Source organism: Mobula birostris, chromosome 7 (genome assembly GCF_030028105.1).
Source record: "Mobula birostris isolate sMobBir1 chromosome 7, sMobBir1.hap1, whole genome shotgun sequence".
NCBI lineage: Eukaryota > Metazoa > Chordata > Chondrichthyes > Myliobatiformes > Myliobatidae > Mobula > Mobula birostris.
The window spans coordinates 44763400-44779886 of NC_092376.1; the positions used below are offsets into that span (position 1 = coordinate 44763400).

At 41.4% G+C, this 16487-nt stretch overlaps 1 protein-coding gene across 9 annotated transcripts in view; it reads right to left on the reverse strand.

Annotated features, from left to right (window-relative positions):
* Positions 1-16487, reverse strand: part of LOC140200156 (gamma-sarcoglycan-like) — a 630311-nt gene that overhangs the window by 122302 nt on the left and 491522 nt on the right. For all 9 annotated transcript variants that reach the window (XM_072263045.1, XM_072263048.1, XM_072263047.1 and 6 more), the window contains one exon: positions 10623-10742. In XM_072263045.1, coding sequence (XP_072119146.1) covers positions 10623-10742 — 120 coding nt within the window. The remainder of the gene's footprint in view (positions 1-10622; positions 10743-16487) is intronic.

A 16487-nucleotide genomic window follows, 5' to 3' on the forward strand; every position in this document is an offset into this window, starting at 1 on the left:
GGTTTTGGGAAATGCATGATAGCTATGTTGCAAAGAAATGGAAGATATTTGAGTTAGCTTAGCGGAATGACATTGCACTAGTGGAACTGGAGGAGAAGATGGAACACGCTATAGTGACATTTCGTACCATTACAGAGGTAAAAGCATTTGAAATTTATTTTACTTAGACGGACTGAGATAGAGGGGAAAGAGCACCTGATTAATATTGAGGCAATGTTATGGATCTTGTCAACTGTGGAGAAAAATCCCTTCAGAAGGTATAAATTTAATACAAGAAGGGAAGATACTGATGAATTGTGTGATCAATGCAGAAGAGCATTGTGAAAACTTGCCAATAGTTTTGAATTTCACGCAAATACACTGGAAGAAATACACAGAGGCAGACTTATGTTGTAACTGCAGACTCAAAGGGGCACAAGAGATTGTTCTGAGAAACCTGCCTGACCTTAGAGAGAAAGGAGAAGATTTGTCATGCAGCAGGAGGTTTGAATTAAAACCAACAAGACAATGAGATGCAGTTTGTAAAACCAAGTAAATCACCAGGGGTGACAGAAAAAAAGCCGCAAGCAAAGACTAATGAAATCTCAAAGAATCACTGTGGTGTGGCAGTTGCAGACGAAAGAAGTAATATGCAACAAGACAGTGCATTCTTTCTGCATGGAAAAGCAGTGGAAAAGAATCACCTGGACATCAATGGCTTAACACAACAACTGATGAGAAACAAGGAACAATATTTTTTTGTTTTTGTTGAAATCTGTGCTTATTGCTTGGACAATGAGTGTTTTACACTCAGTCAGCCAACTACCTGCCACTTCAAATAGGCACAGGAGCCAATGCAATGTAACTCCACTTCATTTGTACAAAGAAGCCAATAAAACATTTTAAACATGCAAAAGTGGAATTAATTAAATCGTTGCTTATGATGGTTACTGTTGTTGTCTTATGCAGTACAGGCATGACGATTGGCTCAGGATGTAATTCTAGGTGCGAGCTTCACTGTTACCTTGCCGATTGTATGGACATAAGGAGCTCCTCTGGGCTGAGAGGTGTGTTGGACTATGGGTGATATCAAGCTTGATAACAATGTGACAACACCATCTCCCTGAGTCATGTGATGAATGATAAATGATTGGAAGCCAGTTTCCATGGAGTGTTTATGGGTGTGTGCACAGATACCCTTGGTGACTTCTCCCAGGTGGGCCTTTGTTAAGGAGGGGGTGAGGGAAGAGACAAATATCATATGGGTTTCCAGGTCAATCATCTGGGAGGAAACGGGAAGGGTGAAAAATTGAAGAAATATTTAAAATATATATATATTTTATAAAACCAGGACCAACAACTGTTTTCCTTTAGCAAAACACCCAGAATACTGGAGGGAATCAGCAGGGCAGGCAACACCTATGGAAATGAATAAACAATTGATGTTTCAGGCTGAGACCCTTCATCAGGACTGTGGTTATTAATTTCCATAAAATGCTGCCTAATCTGCAGAGATCCTTCAGCATTTTGCGTGTCTTGCCTTGGATTTCCAGCATCTGCAGATTTTCTTGTGTTTGTGGAACTGTTTTCCTTTAATTATTCGTGAAAAGTTCCTCTGCCTTTGACAAGCTGATATTTTGTAGATAAAGTAGTATGGGCAATTCTCAACAAATTTACCACCAATGGCATCAAATGGCATTTCTCCCCACTTTCCCTTCTTGAATTACAGAACAACATTAACTACCTGCCAGTCCTCTGGGACTGTGGCTAGTGAGGATATCAGGATACTGGTCAAGGGTTTAGCAATCTCATCTCGTGCTGCTTTCAATAACCTAGGCATATCCCTGGGAACTTATTTACCTTAATGTTTTTTAAGACTACATCCTTGATGTCACTGTTCTCCCACTGAAACATTGATCAGCTGGCCATGCTCATTGCCCAACACCAAGTCCAGTACAGCCCCTCTTCTTGTTGCACTATCTACATATTGACCTAAAAAAGCCTCGGGTTTGCAGCTGACACATTCCACCTTGTCTAAACCTCTTGCACTAAGGAGGTCCCAGTCTACACCAGGTAAGTTAAAGTCACCCACTACAACAAGCTTGTTGCTATTACACTCTTCCTTAATCTGCCTGTGTATCTATTCATCAATGTTCCAGTACCTATGGTGGTAAGGGGGTTTCTGTAGCATAATCCCATCAGAGTATTTGTACCTTTCTTATTTACATGCAATGAGTGTGGAGAAGTCTTAAATAAACATGAAGTGAAATTTAGGAGGCAAGATTTTGCTCATATAGCTGCAGGCTAAGGATTGTGTGTAGATTGAACCAAAATTAAATCAGTTTTAGAGATGCTTGCTTGAACAGATATGGCGGGAGTCCAACATCAGCTGGCATTTGCCCAATATCTGAGAAAGTTTCTCCCTCAGTTGTCACATATGGTGAAGCAGCTCTGATGTTTAACAAGAGGCAGAGAGAATCCCAAGAACTGGTGCTGAAAAATCTTAATATCCAGCACTCGAATGGCAAATTGTGATTTTGTAATCTAGTATGAAGACCATAAGGCCATAATTTATAGAAGCAGAATGAAGCCATTCTTCCCATTGAGTCTGCTTCACTATTCCATCATGGCTGATTTATTATCCCTCTCAACCCCATTCTCCCCTTTCTCCCCATAACCTTTGTCGAATAAAGAACCTATTAACCTCCACTTTGGCCCAATGACTTGGCCTCCACAGCTGTCTGTGGCAATGTATTCCACAGATTCACCATCCTTTGGCTAAAGAAATTCACCCTCATCTCTGTTCTAAAGGGACATCCTTTTCATCTGAGGCTGTACCCTCTGGTCCTAGACTCTCACATTATGGAAAACATCCTCTCCACATCCACTCTTTATAGACTTTTCAATCGTTAATAAATTTCAATGAGATTGTCCCCCTTACTCTTTGAAACCCTAGTGAGTTCAGGCCCAGAGCCGTAAAATGTTCCTTATGCATTAACCTTTTCATTGCCGAGATCATTCTTCTGAACCTCTCCTGGACCCTGTAGATGCCAGCACAACCTTTCTTTGATAAGGGTCTAAAACTACTCACAATACATCAAAAGGGTCTTTTAAGAGACTCCTGGACAGATACATGGAGCTCAGAAAATTAGAGGGCTTATGGGTAACCCTAGGTCACTTCTAAAGTAAGGACATGTTCGGCACAGCTTTGTGGGCCGAAGGGCCTGTATTGAGCTGTAGGTTTTCTATGTTTCTATAAGAGGTACCAGCAGGAGTAGCCCACTTAGCATTTCAGATTTGTTCCACCATTCAGCAAGAACTTGAGTAATCTTCTTCTGCGGTTCCCAACCACCGGGCCGCGAGGAAACGATATGATTTGGCGATATGAGTCAGCTGCACCTTTCTTCATTCCCTGTCACTCACTGTTGAACTTGAACGCACATGAGGTCATTACCCACGCGTTATCCATGTCAGCGCGGGAAGAAGATCAACTCCTCGAGCTTGCAAATGACGGCGGGCTGAAAAGTATGTTTGACATAACATCTCTGCCGGCATTCTGGTTCAAAGTCAAGGCTGAATATCCTGAGATAGCCATGAAAGCACTGAAAACGTTGCTTCCATTTCCAACATATCTCTGCAATGAATGCAATGAAAACTAAGTTGTGGAATAGACTGGACATAAGGAACCCCCTTCGAGTATCGCTGTCTCCCATCACCCCTCGATGGCACCGTCTTGTTGCAGGGAAACAAGCCCAGGGCTCCCACTGATTCAGCGATATTGGTATGTTGCAATGATTTTATATGTTCATACGGAGAAAATACGTGCTGTGTGTTTAATATCCAAATGTAACTTAAAATGTTATGATGTCATTGACTTATAAGTGGACTTATATCAGGGGTCCCCAACTGACTTATATAACCATATAACAATTACAGCACAGAAACAGACCATCTCTGCCCTTCTAGTCCGTGCCGAACGCTACTCTCACCTAGTCCCACCGACCTGCACTCAGCTCATAACCCTCCATTCCTTTCCTGTCCATATACCTGTCCAATTTTTCTTTAAATGATAATATCAAACTTGCCTCTAACACTTCTACTGGAAGTTTGTTCAACGCTTACTTCAAGCTCCCCTGTCCTCCCCGATAATTGACTTAACACTATATTCATACGAGGAAAATATGCGCTGTGTGTTTAATATTAAATTGTTAGATAAACCCTTTTAGAAACGAAATTGAATGTATTAGCCATTTATCACCTATATTCCGGTCGTGCTTAACACCCCCCACCCCCCTGAACAGAATCACCAAAAATGATTTTTGGGGGGGGGGGGGTGGAAATCGGCAGGTCACGCATGCACACTGGTGCCTGCGCAAGGTTTCATGGTTATTGTAGTCTTTCGCGGGGTAAACAATGTATTTGACTGCTACTCTTGTCCGTTGGCAACCCTACCAGCCCCGCCCCCCCCCCCCCCCCGTGTCGGCCGGTGCGCAAGAATATTGTAAGTAGTAAACTGGTCCGCAGTGCAAAGAAGGTTGGGCACCCCTGTTCTATCTGAGCCACTTGCCCCATATCATTTGATTCCTTGGTATCCAAAAATCTTTTGACTTCTGTTTCGAATGAATTCGATGATCAACCCTTTGATGGATCATAACAAATCTTAATCACTACTATAATTAGAGGGGGATTATTGATCTGGGAAGCAGGCAAGGCATTCTGGGTGCTTGGCGGTAAAGACTCCTTGCTCTGCTTCATGCCACTGTAAAGATATGTACATAGTGCAAATTGCTCCAGTGGTTATTTGAGATATTTTCTGCAGGTCAGAGATTATTTTAGCTAAGGATCAAGTTAAAGGTCAGTTTAAACTAGGAAGATGAAGACTGGAAGGATTTACACATTTGTTTACATATTTACACACATACATACATGCATACATTTACTTATCTATCTATCTACCTTTCTATTTATTTATTTGTTTGTTTGTTTGTTTATTTATTTAGAGATACAGTGCAAAAGTCCCTTCCAGCCCATTGTGCTGTGCCACCCAGCAATCCCCCGGTTTAACTCCTGGTATAATCACAGGACAATTTAAAAAGATCAACTTAACCTATTAAGCAGTATGTCTTCAGACTGTGGGAGGAAACCAGAGCACCTGGAAAAAACTCACACGCACACAGGAGGAATGTACAGGGGATGCAGGAATTGAACTCTGAACTGTGGCGTTCGGAACTGTAATAGTGTTGCACTCATGGCTGCACTACCGTGTTGCTCGTATACAAAGAGGAAAGGATGGACAGAATAAGCATGTGACCTTCAAGAGTTCTTTTAAATCATGCATGGTTCTGCATAAATACAGTTAGAGAGAATGTTTTTGCCTTTGAGAAGCATCTAAACTAGTGATCAGTAAGATAGTCACCAAAGAAACAAATAGGAAATTCAAAAGAATTTTTTCTAATCCAAAGAGTGTAATTCATGTGTGAGGAAATAGTATAAATGTTATAGACAGATTAATCATATGAGGAGAGAAGGATTGGAGGATTATAGCAATAGGGTTAGATTAGTAAATATGAGAGAAGACTCAGCAAATGAGAATTGTTGGTGTGGACTAATCCACCAAAATAGTCGATCTCTGCTTTACATTGTTCCTAATTCCTTGCGAAAACATCTATACACGGGGAGCCTTTTTAACGGTAGTCATGGGGATTTCAACTATTTCTTTGTAATTTTATGTTTCCCACATTAATGAGGGAAGTTGAAAATGGTGAAAAAATGTAACTTTGGCTGCATGTGGAGTGAGCGAATTTAATCAGGAGGGAATGAATTTAATTTTTACTCCATTCTCAGACCACTGAAGCTGAAATAAATGCTGAGCCTTTGCATATTGCCTCAATACCACATTCATTTCTCCATCACAAAACGTAAAGTTAAATTAGCAGATGATATTTTGTATTTAACTTTTAAATGGCATCTGCTTCCCTGAAACGAGTGATTTATAATTATGTGTATTATATGTCAATTTAAGCCCAAAGCTGGAATGGAAAAGTCATTACATCAATGTGTAATACATAATCTGAAAACCAAAATTTGTCAGGAGAAAATGGTTCAGGTTATCCATAGTAATGGGGTGTGATGTTTGGGTTGCTGATAGTGAATTTCGTAATTCATTTAAAACAGCTTTGTTTTAAACATTGTCTATTTTTGATCCTGTCATGAACTATATATTTCAATCAAAAGCTTTGGCTTGAACCAACTATGGATATTCATTCAGAACAACAACCTCTCATTTTAATGCTTCCTTCAGATCTCCAGAAAGTGGCGAGAAGGATATAACACTGATGAATTATTCAAAGTTCTTCGTTAAGGAATTTGCTCTATGAGATGTTAATCATCTACACTGATTCAGCTTTGAACACAAAGCATTTCCAGGTGAGAAGGTGTTGCTAATCTGGAGGAGCCGTGAGTAGTTTGTAAATAAAAGACTCACTAAAGATCATACAATGTAACAGGGTTACTGTTTGAAGTAAGAGCATTTATTGGAGATTGCATAATGCAACACAGTTTTGTAAATGGTCAGGAGTGAAAGCAGTAAAGGACACCAAATAACCCAGGAAAACTGTTCATCAATTGAAATATCTACTTCAGCACGAAGTACATAAAATATGCATTTATTCTGCTGGATAATGAATTTATGTTCAAATTTTATGATCATTGAGTAGTATTGACAGTAATTCATGTAAATTTATTTGAATTTATTTGAATATTAGGAAATAGAACTCTCTATGTCCGTAGAGTTATATACTTTATACTTTATTGTCACCAAACAATTGATACCAGAACGTACAATCATCACAGCGATACTTGATTCTGTGCTTCCCGCTCCCTGGATTACAAATTGATAGTAAATATTAAAAGTTAAATTATAAATCATAAATAGAAAATAGGAAAATGGAAAGTAAGGTAGTGCAAAAAGACCAAGAGGCAGTTCTGGTTATTTGGAGGGTATGGCCCAGATCCTGGTCAGGATCCATTCAGCAGTCTTATCACAGTTGGAAAGAAGCTGTTCCTAAATCTGGCTGTACGAGTCTTCAAGCTCCTGAGCCTTCTCCCGGATTGAAGAGGGACAAAAAGTCTGTTGGCTGGGTGGATTGTGCCCTTGGTTATCCTGGCAGCACTGCTCCGACAGCGTGCGGTGTAAAGTGAGTCCAAGGACGGAAGATTGGTTTGTGTGATGTGCTGCGCCGTGTTCACGATCTTCTGCAGCTTCTTCTGGTCTTGGACAAGAGAACTTCCATACCAGATTGTGATGCACCCTAGAAGAATGCTTTCTACGGTGCATCTATAAAAATTAGTGAGGGTTTTAGGGGACAGGCCAAATTTCTTCAGTTTCCTCAGGAAGTAAAGGCGCTGGTGGGCCTTCTTGGCAGTGGACTCTGCTTGGTTGGACCAAGTCAGGTCATTTGTGATATTGACCCTGAGGAACTTAAAGCTTTTGACCTGTTCCACTTGCGCACCACCGATGTAAATTGGGTCGTGCGGTCCGCTACTCCTTCTGAAGTCAACAGCCAATTCCTTCGTCTTGTTGACGTTGAGGGATAGGTTATTGTCTTCGCACCATGCCGCCAGGTTCTTAATTTCCTCTCTGTACTCAAACTCATCATTACCTGAGATATGGCCTACAATTGTTGTGTCATCAGCAAACTTATATATTGAGTTTGATGGAAACTTGGCTACACAATCATGGGTGTACAGTGAGTACAGCAAGGGGCTGAGTACACAGCCTTGTGGGGCACTGGTGCTCAGAGTGATTGTAGAGGAGAGCTTGTCCCCTATTTTTACAGCCTGGGTCCTGTCTGTGAGGAAGTTGAAGATCCAGCTGCAGATCTGAGTGCTAAGGCCCAGGTTCTGGAGCTTAGGAATTAGTTTATTTGGAATGATGATATTAAAGGCAGAGCTGTAGTCAATGAAAAGGAGCCTTTCGTATACGTCTTTATTCTCCAGGTGTTCTAAGGAGGAATGTAGGGCCAGAGAGATGGCATCTGCCGTTGACCTGTTGCTCCGGTAGGCAAATTGCAAAGTGTTGAGGTTGATTGGTAGGTTGAGGTTGATGTGTGCCATAACCAATCGCTCGAAGTACTTCATAGCAATTGATGTCAGAGCCACAGGTCGATAGTCATTCAGGCATGGCACCTTGCTCTTCTTCGGCACTGGGATTATCGTTGCCTTCTTAAAACATGAGGGGATCTAAGACTGAAGCAAGAAGCAGTTAAAGATGTCAGCAAACACTCCAGCTAGCTCGCTTGCACAGGCCCGGAGAACCCGTCCTGGGACGCCATCTGGGCCCGTCGCCTTCCTTGGATTTATCTTCAGGAAGGCCCTTCTAACATCCTCCTCGGTGACGATGAATCTCGATGCCACCAGGTCCGGTTCATCCGGAGGGAACGGGACGCTCCTCTTCTGTTCGAATCTTGCGTAGAATACGTTAAGTTTGTCAGGAAGAGAAGCGCCACAGTTATTGATATTCCCAGCCTTTTCTTTGTGCCCAGTAATCTCATTTAGACCCTGCCATAGTCTACTGGCATCCCTCTGGTTAGCCTGGGCTTCCAACTTGGCTCGATATTGCCTCCTGGCACCCTTACTGGCTTTCCGGAGTTCACGCCTAGTGAGTGGTATCCCCGGACATAAAAGCCACAGCTCTAGTCTTCAAAGTGCACTTGACCTCATAATTCATCCAAGATTTCCGGTTAGGGAATACCCGGATCATCTTGCGAGACACACAGTGCTCCGTGCATTTCCAAATAAAGTCCGTGACAGCTGAGGCATACTCATCGAGGTTAGCTGGAGAGTCCTTGAATACTAACCAGTCCACCAATTCAAAGCAGTCACGGAAACAGTCATGGAGGACCTCATTCATTTCCTCCGTCCAACGCAACACTACTTCTGACACCGTGACCTCCCGCTTCAGTTTCTGTTTGTAAGCCGCGAGGAGGAATACGGCCTGATGGTCCGATTTTCCGAAGTGAGGTTGTGGGACGGAACGGTAGGCATCCTTGACTGCTGTGTAGCAGTGGTCAAGTATATAGCCCAAGCCTTCCATGCTGACCAAGTGATTTCCTGAGCTAGACCCATTTACATGGAACAATGAAAATAGAACATAGAAGAGTACATCAGAATAAAAAGTACTTTGCCCTATAAAGTCTCTGCCAAACACTGTACCAAATTAAACTAAATCTCTTCTGTTTATGCATGAACCATATCTCAGATTTTCTGCAAATTCATGTGTTTATCTGAAAGCCACTCAAATGCCTCTATTTATATCAAACTGTGGTTAATATATATGAAGACAAGATTGATACCTAATTATATGACTCAGGACTCTATCAACCCATAAAATGAACCTCCATAATTTTAGCCAAGTCTCAAAGGTCACAGCTTAACTTTTTAAAGCCCAATTGACATCTAGTTGGAGTTGCAAGTGAGCTAGAAGAACGTCTGAGGAACCTTAGTCCCAACAGTTGATGTTGGTCAAAGCCCATGACTTTTAACTAAATAAGGCTCTAATCACAAAACACTTACTTGAAGGCCTCTGTTAAGACCTTTATGGGCCCCCGTCTCAAGTTGAGATTGTGGTTAAAATGACGGTGAATGGGAATATGATATAAATACAGTACTGGGAACAGCAACACTTTCAACCTGCCTAATTCATTTTCATACTTGGACCATGTTCAGAGTCAGGCCAGTGCTCTTTGTTAATCTGATAATCCAAAAACCTTTTGTAAAAATGCACATCTATCTGCTTCAGTTCATAACATCTAAAGGTATATCAGTCAGGTTTTCAAATTAACAATGGAAAGGCCTTTTTATTGATATATGGCATTTGACAGAGCTCCACAAATACAAAGCCAAACACAGACTATACTAATCTTACCACAAATAGAGGGAGTAATATTTAATGAAAGTACATTGACTTACATATTTTGAATGCATCTTTTATTCATAAACTTTTCCTGCAGTGCGTATTTTGAATTTAGGATCTAACTGGGCCACCTCAAATGAGACAGAGGAGTTATTTTACACAGTAACCAGTTGTACAGAATCATGCTCACACCGATTTGCAATGAAATGTTGCACAAACACTAATTCATCAACTACTTTGGAGAAATAGCTTATGATTTAGCAACACACTAGCCAGATATTTTAGTGCATATCTGAAGAACTGTGGCAGTCGTTCTCCAATATTACTGATGTTCCTTTTGAACTGAGTTCGGCTGTCATTATTATTAAGTTTAACTCATTAAATGTAGTGACTTCAATGGGTTTTATTAAAGGCCCACAGGGAAGATGAAATGATATCCCTTTTTAATGGGTCTACTTAGTGAGATAGAATATACACCCATCTTCAGTTATTAATTTAAGAACCATTCTTTATCCTACCAAGCAATGATAGATTAGGCATGGCAACTCAGTGATGAGGCTTTACCTGATGTTGTTATAAAGTATGTTAGCTATCATGTATAGACTTCCCCACTCTATGGCCATGGTTTAGTATGCCTGCTTCATGGTATAAGGAATTCATTATTTTATCTATAAGATTCATAACTATTACCCCATCTTCTTGATATGAGTACACAAGAAATATTCAGTACCTGTGACTCGAAGTCTATCAGCTCCGACTACCACCTCTTCCTCTGCTGCAGAGAACAGCATTCTGCCTGTATTGGAGTGAACTTCAAAATGTTTTCCATGGGCTTGCAGTGTGCTGGGTCCTTAAGCCAAAAGATAAACAATATCAAAATAAAAGAAAAATGTGACACACGAAGATTCCTAAAGGATGAGGAAAAAAGTCAATGTCAAATAATCTTGTGCGAGGGCTTCAGCAATGTTATTTATGTATCTTGAAACAAGCTCTAAACAATGACAGTTTTAACAAAAATAGTCAAGGCAGGGATATTTGAAATATATTTGTTCTTTTCTTGTGTCTAAGAATTTTGAAATGAATGGACAGAACAGTACAAACTTCATGAGTGAGCAGGAAAGAATTCTTCGGAATAAAGGTTTGAAAAACTGTTTTATTCAGTCAAAAATACATTTATTTCACAAAATGTCAAAGAATGTTGGATGGAATTTGAGAAACAGTGACATGATGATCCTCAGCAAACATAGAGATAAGGCCAACAAGAAGGCTTATCAAAACATTAAATCTTTTTCAAGTGGCAGTATTGTGTGCAATTTACAACAGCTTTTACAGCTCCAGTTTCTCATAAATATAGAACCTCAACTACTATTTCTTGTAGCCACTTCAGCTGTATGTTAATAATCAACTCTGAGAGACATAGTGTGTGGTTTTTACTTAGTCAGTGTGCCTGTCAGTCTGACACATAAATTAAGGATGGTGAGACGTGGGCTTGACTTTCTTCACCTTCACATTGATTTTGGGGCTCATCGACCATGGTTGGCAGCTCATCTAGGAGAAGGAAAACTCTGATCTCAAACCTTTGCTGTGTTGTAGCTATACCCACTCATGGAGGAGGCTTTGGGAGTAAACCCTGAGGGAAAAATTTGGAGCTGGAGTCCCTGAGGCAGGCCTAGGTTGAGTTCAATGCTGAGTGACAACTCCTATGATGTTGCTGGTGTCAAACTGCATCGGTCTCTGTCATTCCTTTGGGTTCATCAGATGTGTAGAGCTTGCTACATGGGCAACAGCTTGCTTTCCATATTGTACTGCCCAGGCTTGCGTATCTAGACTGTTCAGACACAATATCCATGGTCAACCATGACTGATGGAGGCCCACACATATACCATGATATTGGACACCCAGAAAATACGGTAACAGTCCCCCAGATTGTTTTAGCAACAACAGTAGTAGAGAGGAAAGGCAGACATCTCATCCCCTCTAATAAAGTATTTGGTACATGAAGAAAGGGCAGAAGAGAACACTGCATTCTCTTCATCCCATTTATGAACTTATGTTTGTTAGATAGGATGGTCTGACCACTGGGTACAACTGATCAGTCTGCCTAAAGTCCTAGAGTTATGGAAACAACTCCTCGGCCCCAATTGTCCAAGGCATCTTCCTGTACGAGCCCTCTTTGCTTGCATTTGGTCTATATCCTTCTAGATCCTTCCGGTCCATGTACCTGTTCCAGTATCTTTTAAACATTGCATTATACCCACTCATAGCTAATTAGACATGGCTATCACCCTCTCTGTAAAAAAATCTGCCCCTCAGGATCCCCTTTATATCATTTTCCTCTCATTTTAATATGCATTCTACCTTTAGAATTGCCTTTTGTGGGAAAAAGACTGTGACAGCCCTCATGATTTTATAAACCTCAAGCAGGTCAGCTCTGAGCTTCTTTCACTCCGGGGAAAAAAACAGTCTCAGTTTATGTAGTCTCTCCTGATCACTCAAGCCCTACAACATCCAGGTGAATCTTTTCTGCACCTCTCTAGCTTAATCACATCCTTCCTATAATATTTCTGTCAGATCTTTCCCAACAATCTCACCAACATCCTACATAGCTGAAACATTACACCCAACTCTGATGAAGACAAATGAGTGATACACCCTCTTCTCCACCTTATTTACTTGTGTTGCCACTTTCAGAGAGTTGTATACTTGTCCCCCAGGTTTGATCTTTCACTCTGTATGTCCTGCCCTAGTTTAACTTTCCAAAATGCATCACCTTGCACTTGTCTGAGTTAAATTCCATCTGTCATTCCTTGGCCCACTTTCCTAGTTAACCTAGATTCTGCTGCCCATCACACCATCAACATTGGTGTCATCTGCAAACTTTCTAATCATGCCATCTACGTGCTCAAATTGTTAACGTGGACAAGAAACAACAATGTACACAGGACCGATCCCTTTGGCCCATCAAATGTAAAAATTTAAAAAAAGAAATCAAATCCTTCACTACCACCCTCTGTCTACTTACACCCCCCCCCCCCCCAAGTCAATTTTGTATCCGACTGGCTCGCCACCCTGGATCCCATGTGACATATCCTTCCATATCAGTTAGTGTGGTTCTGAACAATTGTTGCAGGACTGATTTCCTGAGAGACAGTAAAATGAAAATGAACCAGCTGAAATAAGGCTGCGGGCTGTTCACAGTAAGCTCTCATGTTTGGATAGATGTGGCTTTTATCAGACATTATTCTCATTCACTCAACCCAATGTCATTTCATTTTTCCTTAGAATTCTTTTATAAAGGATTTATGGAATGGCACTTTAGTGTAGCGATGACATAATGCTATTACATCGCCAGTGAGCTGGTCCCGTTCTGCTACCGACTGTTAGGAGTTTGCACATTCTCCCCGTGACCATGTAGGTTTCCTTCGGATGCTCCAGTTTCCTCCCACAGTCCAAAGAATTGGTTAGTATGTTAATCAGTCACATTGTGTAACTGAGCAGCAAGGGCTTGTTGGGCCTGAAAGGCATGATTTCATGCTGTATCTCCGAATGGATAACGGTCCTCTGCAGAGCACCACATTAATCAGAATGCAGTGATGGTGACTTAGTGCGTTCCTGCAAAGTCACCTTTGGTTTTAAAGTAAGCTGATTTATTAAGTTCATTCACGGTTGATAATATTACAGAGCAGGCAATGTACGAGTGAAGTGGAAGTTCCTCCTGCCAGCATAGAGCTCCTACTTCACAGCCCCTTGACAATTTGCTGACCCTGCAGGAGCTATCTGCCTCTGTCCATGTTGGCCTGTTGGCCAGACACCCTGGCCCGGTCCGCTGATGTCCCACGTCCTTCGTTGTTGGTCAACTGTGGAGCCGAGACTTAAGCCTCCAGCCTGTTTCTAATTTCCCCATGTCCCTGTCCCCAAAACCCTAACCTGACCCCAAAACATCCCCACAAACCAAAAAACACACTAAAAAAACAACAAAAATCACTATAAAATATCAAATATTGTGCTCAAGGTGTCAGGCATAGGGGAGCCAGACTTACACAGCATGAAGGGTTTTCTTTGGACGCTGTGCCATTTCAAAACCCAATAGTCAGAGCCAGGAATGAGGCTGGGATAAGTTAGGATAATAGTTATGAAGGGGAGTCAGGTCAAGGGTCAGATGCAAGTAAATGACAAGTTAGGATTCTGTGACTGACATTTGAAAGTTATCCAGCACAGAAACAGGCCTTCTGTCCCACCATTTACATGTTGACCTCCAATTAACCATCTACTTTAATCCCGTTTACAAACACTCACTCTGAGTTTTCCATACCTTAACAATTTAAACACTTGTCTAGATATTAGATTAGATTAGATTATTAGATTATGAGGACACTCAGTCCTCATTTATTGTCATTTAGAAATGCATGCATTAAAAATAATACAATGTTCCTCCAGAATGATATCACAAGAAAACACAGGACAAACCAAGACTAAAACTGACAAAACCACATAATTATAACATACAGTTACAACAGTGCAAAGCAATACCGTAATTTGATAAAGAGCAGACCATGGGCATGGTAAAAAAAAGTCTCAAAGTCCCAATAGCCTCATCATCTCACGCAGACGGTAGAAGGGAGGAACGGTTCCTGCCAAGAACCTCTAAGCACCGTCAACTTGCCGACGCAGCACCATTGGAAGCACCCAACCGCAATGGACTCTGAGTCCGTCTGAAAACTTCGAGCCTCCGACCAGCCCCTCCGACACAGCCTCTCTGAGCACCATCCCCTGCCGAGTACTTCGACCCCGCCCCGGCCGCCAAGCAACAAGCAAAGCCGAGGACTCGGGCCTTCTCCTCCGGAGATTCTGGACCACACAGTAGCAGCAGCAGCGAAGCAGGCATTTCAGAAGTTTCTCCAGATGTTCCTCCGTGCTCTCACGTCCGTCTCCAGCAAATCAGGATTGTGCACGGCACCCTACTTGACAGATAACAGACATCACCACCGGAGTGGCCGCTGCGAGCTGTGTCACGCCGCCATCTTCCCTTCTCCTAATTTCTTAAATATTGTGAATTGTGAGTTGGCCTGCTCCAGGAGCTCCGGGATCCACTCAGGAATGTATTCTAGATTCCAACCACTACCTCAGTCAAAAATTCTTCATTAAATCCCCTCTAAACCTCTTCTCACTTTACCATAAACCTATAGCCTTTAATTTTAGGCACCACTGTAACTGGGAAAAACTTCAACTGCTTGTCCTCTCTAAGCCACTCCTACTGTTGTACATTGGGTTACCAACTTTCTCACTCCCAAATAAGGGACAAAAGTAGCAGTCAAATACGGGACACTTGTGTTTACCCCGAGAAAGACTACCATGACCATGAAGCCTTGCACGGGCACCTATGTGCTCATGCGTGATGTGCGTATACATGCCGATTTTTTCTACAAATCAGTTTTGGCTTAATCTTCCCAATTCTGATGCACTGTACATACATTATTTCTACTTTATATAGGCTGTGTATTTATCATATCATTCCTGCTTTTACTATATGTTGGTGTTATTTTAGGTTTTGTGTATCATTGGTATAATTTGGTAGGTTATTTTTTGGGTCTGGGAACGCTCAAAAATATTTCCCATATAAACTAATGGTAATTGCTTCTGCGTTTTACGCCATTTCGGCTTACGAATGGTTTCATAGGAACGCTCTACTTTAGCAGGGGAAATACAGGATAAGGGTGGTCTCGTATGGAACAAACCAATTTAGCCCAATATACGGGATGTCCCGGCTAATATGGGACAGTTGGCAAACCTAGTTGTACACCTCAGTCAGGTCCCCCTCTCAGTCTCCTCTGTTCCATAAAAAGTAAAGTTTATCCAATGGCACTTCGATAGTGAGACATTCCATTCCAGACAACATCCTGGTGAATCTCCTCTGCACCTCTCCATGCATTTAGTCATTTAAATAAAGCCATTATAAAATTACACCAAACTCTCTTCAGTTTTGTCATGATCGTTAGCCAAAAACCCTTTTAGAATCAGGTTGCATCAGGTTATAAAATGTCAGTATAGACCAGCTTTGGTGTGGTATTGAGTCATAGTAATACAATACAGAAAAAGCCTTTCAGCCAACCCAGCATATGCTGCTTATCCATACTAATAACACTTACTAGTAATTGGCTCATAGCCTTGATAACTCAAGTGCTCATATAGCTGCTTTTTAAATGGTATCTGAAGCTATAAATCAACTTCTTAAATTTGAAGGATGGTAAGCCTTCTTGCATTGCAAAATAGGTTCCAGCCACATGGACAGTACACCAATGCCTCTACTTCCTCAAGGGATAAGGAAATTAGATTTTACAGATGCACCACAGAAAGCATTCTGTCCAAATACGTCACAACTTGGTATAATTACTACTCTATTAAAGACCACAAGAAATTGCAGAGAATTGTGAATGCAGTTCAATCCATCATGAAAAATACTCTCCCTTTCTTAGATTCCACCTCTGTTTGGAAAAACAGCCAATGTAATTAAGAGCTTCTCCCACCCTGGTCGTTCTCTCTTTCAACAATTCCCATTGGGCAGATAATACAATTCCTATTCCTGTATTTCACAAG